Source organism: Colobus angolensis, unplaced genomic scaffold (genome assembly GCF_000951035.1).
Source record: "Colobus angolensis palliatus isolate OR3802 unplaced genomic scaffold, Cang.pa_1.0 Scaffold652, whole genome shotgun sequence".
Lineage (NCBI taxonomy): Eukaryota > Metazoa > Chordata > Mammalia > Primates > Cercopithecidae > Colobus > Colobus angolensis.
The window spans coordinates 260153-266328 of NW_012120177.1; the positions used below are offsets into that span (position 1 = coordinate 260153).

General features: G+C 36.3%; 1 protein-coding gene across 1 annotated transcript; it reads right to left on the reverse strand.

The window, feature by feature from the left end:
• Window positions 1–405: 405 nt before the first annotated feature.
• Window positions 406–4057, reverse strand: NEUROD6 (neuronal differentiation 6). Its single transcript, XM_011925691.1, has 2 exons — window positions 3543–4057; window positions 406–2233 (listed from the first exon to the last, which is right to left on the reverse strand). Exon 2 carries the CDS (start codon window positions 2210–2212, stop codon window positions 1199–1201), a length of 1014 nt encoding a protein of 337 aa, XP_011781081.1. The 5' UTR covers window positions 2213–2233; window positions 3543–4057; the 3' UTR covers window positions 406–1198.
• Window positions 4058–6176: the final 2119 nt, after the last annotated feature.

Genomic DNA, 6176 nt, shown 5'->3' on the forward strand with positions numbered 1-6176 from the left:
TTTGGTGGCCTTCTATAAGGAAACTTTTAATCACACAGAATTTAGCCTCTGATCGGCCAGACATTTAAACGGTGCAGAGTAAAACCTTCCATTTTTAACATCCACTCCGGTGTTTGCTGGAAATTTGCCACCGATTTTAGGCTCGAGCTGAAGGTTACCAGGATTTATCATTGTTTCCCCAGGATGTTTAACCCTCATGGGCTCCTCTTCTTTCATTTAAGACACTTGAAAAAAACAATTCTTGTAAGCGCTTTGGCCATTTTGTTTAAGAAATTTGTTTTAGCTCCTACGGTTTTGTAATCCAGAAATATTTCTGAAATGAGGAGTGGGGAGTATTGGAGACAAAAAGCAGCTGTGTACCAGGAAATAATAAGTAGCATGCAAAAATATCACAGCTAATAGATGTCCTTTACGAGTGGAAATATCTATGTTTAATTGCCTTAAAAATGTGGGGTGGAAAAACACAATTATACATTGTGATAACAAACCTGTACAGTTAATTTCTGAATAATACAAAACAAGTGCTAAAATTTTTTCTTGATGCTTGAGATAATTGTCCCCAAATTATGACATCAGCTACCCAAATATCATGTTGCCCCATCTGCAAATACTTGAAGAGGAATAGTTACCAATTGAATGCATTTAGATTCATCCTTAATAAAAAGAAAATTGCATAGCTTTTTATATTGTTGCAAATGCATCTCCCAATATCATTGTCAGCTTAGTGATATTCTCAATATTTTAAAATTTCAATTTTTAAAAGATACATAATATATAATTCCTAATAATTATAAACACATCATTTTATTCATCTGATTTTAATAACATGCATTTTATAATTACTGTACAACCAAAATAGACATTGAATTATGCTGTGTGCATGTCTTTATTCAACAGTATATTCTTAGACACCTTGTTCAAACAAATTAAGTAAGTTTAAAAGAAAATTAAAAAGGAAAAAATCTTTCCAGTAGAAACAGAATCACAGTGCTTTACAGACAAAAGGAAAGGAAAAGAAATTCTCATACGAAAAGAGATTTATTATTACATAGAAAATTCTCACAATAGTTGAAACACACTTCAGAAACTAGTAAACACCTTAGATAGAGTTGTGCCAATTACTCAGCCCACAAGCATCTGCTTTGTCTTAATTAGACGGGGAAGGTGAATGACCACTGTTTATTTTCATTTTTCCTCATTAATTATGAAAAACTGCATTTAATTCATCTTGCATGGTGAGAGATTGGCTGCGCAGATGTAAGTCGTAAGGGAAGTGGCTGTCGGTGGGCAACCTGAACATGGCACCCTGCCCAAGGGGACCCCTGGGTGGCACTGCACAGTAATGCATGCCGTAATTGTAATTTTTGCCATAGTCCAAGGTTTCTTCTTGCTTCAGGGAAAATATCCCATTATAGTTAATTGGGGGAGGACTTAAGGGACCTTCAAACTGTGGGCTGGCACACTCAGGGGAAGTACTTTCATAGAAGGATTCATACGCACTGCAATAATTGTAGGGTTTCATGGACTTGGAATTATCAAGAGTCCCATGCCCTGGGGGAGTGGTGAGCTCAGGGCTGTGGTAGGGTGGGTAGAAGGTAGAGTAGGGTGACCTTGTGTGGTGCGCAGCCTCCCCACCCTGACCCATCAGGAAACTCCTGGCGTTGAGCTGCAAGCAGCCTGCCACCAAGTTTGTAGTTGGCTGGGAAAGACCTTTGCATAAGTTTTGGACGAATGTGAGCAGATCTGGTCTCTTGCCGATTCTCAGAATTTCAGAAAGTGCCCAGATGTAGTTTTTGGCCAGTCGTAAAGTCTCTATTTTGGACAGTTTCTGGGTTTTAGAATAGCAGGGGACCACTTTTCTTAAGTTGTCCAGAGCGTCGTTGAGGCCATGCATCCTGTTCCTCTCGCGCGCGTTTGCTTCCTGTCTCCTGAACTTGACCCTTTCCAATCGCAGCTTGGTTGTCTTTTTTTTCCTAAGACCCCTCCTTCTAGGCAACCCATTTTCATCTTCCTCTTCCCTGTCTTCCTCCTCTTCTTCTTTCTCGGTTTCTTCTCCAGGGGCCCTTTTGATGCTTTTTCCTCGAAGGACAATCTGTTTGGAAAAGCTTTCTGGTTTCTTAATTTGCTTCTGGTCCTCGCATTCTCTAGAAAACTTTCTGCACATCTGGGATTCTGGCATTACAACAGACTCATCAAACGGTAGTGTTAACATGGTTCTCTAATCTTAAATTACCTGAAAAAATGCCAGCACAATATTTAAAGAGTTTTCATTTTTAAAGTTTATACATTTAAAACATTTAATTATTTAATCATAAGACTACAAAAACATGTGAAAAAGACTGATTCTGGGGCTGATTTTTTAACATTAAATATAATTTTGAGTTTGTGAAGATAAGTAATTATGAAGACATTGATGCATTCAATAGGATTAATTTATATGAGCAAATTATCAAAAGAAAATAAAAATGAAACATATAATTATTGTGATCACCACCATCTCCATTTCTCTTTGCCTTTAAACTGGATTTTAGTACCCCCCAAAAAAGATTGTGGAATTCAAGCAAATGCAAAACATGAAATTTCAATGCAGAATTTCATTAATTCTAATTCCCCTGAGCACAAAGTGAGAAGATAAACCAGTTTTTAAAATGGAAAGTACTATCTCTCCATTAGCTGACAAATCTGTGTTCTTTTTTAAAACAAACAAACAAACAAACAAAACCTTAACTTTACTTGCTGTATCACACAACTGTGAATTTAGATAAGTGGGTGTGGGAATATACACATTTAAAGAAAAGATTATAATCAGAGTCAATTTTTAAACTGATTTTTTCTGATCAGGAAAGAATTATGTAAAAGAGCACTATTTTCCCAGGCTTCAAAAAGAAAAGGGGATTAGGCTAATTTGGAATAAACTCTATAAATAAATTTAAAACATAAAAATCACTGGCAATTTCTTTTAATTAAAAAAAAATTGAGACTGATTTTATTTACATTTAAATTTTTTCCAAATAGAATTGTCTGTTTACTGCTGTTCAAATCATCCTGGACAAAAACCACTCTCGTAGTGTTTTTGTTCTACGAGCCATACAAGTCTCCCTCTAGCTAATATCTGACAGGAACGGTCCAAGGATTCTGACTGCAATTGTGCACGTGTGTTCAGAATCCCAAATGAAAGGGGAAAATAATTTGTGTTTCAAATGCATTTTGGTTTTTGTTTGGTGAAGCAGCAAGTATTTTCATCTAAAGTCTTCAAACAAATAGGCACATTACAGCAGAGACTTTTCAGTTTAACAATCTCCAGCCCCCTCAACACACACATATACACACGAACACATACACAAACTCTTAGTAATGTCCACATACTTGCAGTGTTACATAATAGCAGTGAAAGTATGTGATAATTACATCATAAGAATGAAATATGATAAGAAGTTATAGATGGCAAAGAGCATATAAATACTATAAGACAGTGACACTGTATCTTTAAATACTTGCATGCAAAGCCAGCATCAATTGAAGTATATCTTTATTTATATTACCTTAGGTTTTAATTTCATTCAATAATCAGTTTTCATTTTGGGTCTTCCAAATCTTTTCAGGCTGAGTGTCGCATCGTCTCCTGGAGTCTCTAGATCTGTGTATATCTGCACTATCTCATTGATCTCTAAAAAGTGACATTGATGCCAACTGCCAGAGCTGGTACCCATGCCATCTGCTAGTGACGTCACAGGGCAGAGAGAGCCATGTGATCCTCTCTCTTGGGACCTTCATTCTGCACTGATCATCTGGCATCCCTGTAAGTGGGTACCAGCATTCATGCATCAACACAGAAGGTTAGACTGATAGGAAAAAAATCTGCACCAGCATTTCACGTACAGTAGGTGCATTTCTCCTCGAGCTGCTTCGGTTTCACTGGCAATCTGTAGAAATAGCTGTGTTAGTGTTCAGTTTCGCCCTGCCAACGGTGCAAGTATTAGGTGGTCGTTAATATTCCATTCATTTACAAGGTGGGCTTTTGTGTGAGCAAGAGGTTTTTGTTGTTGTTGATGATGTTGTTTTGTAAAGATCACCATCCCATTTGTGCACCTGGGTACCCAGGGAAAGAAAGCCATGAAAAGGAGCTGGAAACTGGTCTTAAGATGTTTAACCAAACTAAGATTCGTGTAAGTGAATAGGGGTCAACAAAGGTTTCATTTTCTTGTTTTGTTTCACAGCATGTAACTTATGAGTGTGTGTCTGTGTGTTCTCTTATTAACATGTAAGACTTCTGTGCTTCTTAGGGATTTGGAATAAAAGAACAGCTTCTCCATCTGGGGTCTGTGAAAGACATCCTCAGATACTACCCTTCCTACACTTGCTGATATCTTTCACCAACTTTTGCAGAGGCACTGCAAGTCCATTGTTAAGGATTTCAAACTACATACTTTGTCCTCTGCGGAAACTCACTAACTTCACTCTTTTATTGTCCCTTGTCTCTTCCCAGCGTTAACTTGCTTGTTCCTTCTCATTTCATTTCAGACACAATAAACATAAAAATTATCATTTAGGTTTTTGTCTTCCTCTCCCTGACATTCTGCTGAGTATTTTAATCAAAGATTAGTTTTCCTGTTTTTGTTTCTTTTTTTTTTTAACTTTCAGATTTTTTTCTTTCTCTTAAAAATCTTGTCCTTGCATTTTTCTCTAGACTAACATCAATTTAAATATCTTCTTGTTCTTTTATCAGTGTCCAGTTGTTCTTCCCGATCAGGTGTATTTCAGATTTATTTTTTTCCCCACTCCACACTTTTGATTTCTTCTTAACAAAAGCAGGGTGGAAACAGTTAAGCAAAGCTGGCAAAGCCTTATAGATAAAACGAACTGTGGAGCCAGAGACAAACTCCACCTTCCTCCCCTTTTCTCTTCTCCCTTGCCCCCACCCCTATAAAGGACATTTGATTTCAGGATTGCCTGCCAGTAAAGTAAAAAGTGAGCTTACAGATACATAAATAAATAAAAGTTTTGAAATAAACAAATAAACACAACCTTTGTTATTTGACAACTGAGTAATCTCTTTCTATAAAGTGAGAGAGTATGCTTTTGGTATTAAAGTAATCCCTGGCAGAGCTGTAACTGTTGAATCTGTGTTAGCATTCCCCTTATAAATCCCATTTTTGAAAGGTTTAGAATTCTGCTGCTTTAATGCACTTTGGATCCGAATTGGCACCAAGGGCCTCACACTAAATTCAATTTTGCTCCTGTCATACCCGACTAATTTCCACCTTCTTCAAAAAGTTGCTCGACTTTTCCTGGACAGTTCTAGAAAAGATAGGGAAGTCGGCAAAAAGTGGAATCAAATATGTAAAAGCAGATCATTTTTCTCTCTTTAATGACCCAGTAAAAAATGCAAATTAAAATAAGAGTCAGACTATAAACTTCTAAGTTAAAATAGGTAGGTTGGCCTAGCTCTTGTTTTTCAAAAAACCAGGTATACCATAGTCATTGTAAAATTTGTTGTTTAAGAATATATTACTTGGTAATGGGTGCATTGAGTATATTTCGTATGGCTTTTAATTCAAGAAGTACACACAGTTTTTATATTAGCATAGAGAGTTTCTATAGGAAGGCCAATTGCAGAATTTTGTTGGTCTCACATATGGTTTAATTTTTAAATGTAAAGGAGCATAAGTATCAGAGTCATGAGCCACAAAGCAGCCAGTGCTGTCTTGAATTTTGTATATTGCACCATATTCTAAACTTGCAAAGTCTCCAAAAGCTGCATTGTATTAAAGTCATCACAAACATGAAAATCAAAATCCAAGGAATAGATGACACGATATGCCAGTAGAAAATTATCATGAATGTACTTCATTGAAAAGGTAGATTTTATATTTTATCTTGGCATTTGCAGAAAAATGAGAAACAATTTATTGATAAAAACATTTAAGGCTGTGCTATTCCTGCCTTTGAACATGAAAGCAAAACCTCTGGTGCTGATGGGGTGGAGGAACAGAATTAGTGTTCAGGTTTTCTGACTGCTAATCTATTGTTTGGACGCTTTAGCTTTTTGTTTTTTTCAAAAAAAGGGGAGGAATAAAAAGTTGTTATGTCAAGATTTAGCAAGAATTAAGTATGTTTGTACAATAATCTTTCAAAAGAAATTTTGTTATGCATTTTCTACTATAGTTCCAGATATG

Coding starts and splice junctions, on each gene's coding strand:
- NEUROD6 (XM_011925691.1), bottom strand. CDS start 2,212: ATGTTAACACTACCGTTTGATGAGTCTGTTGTAATGCCAGAATCCCAG.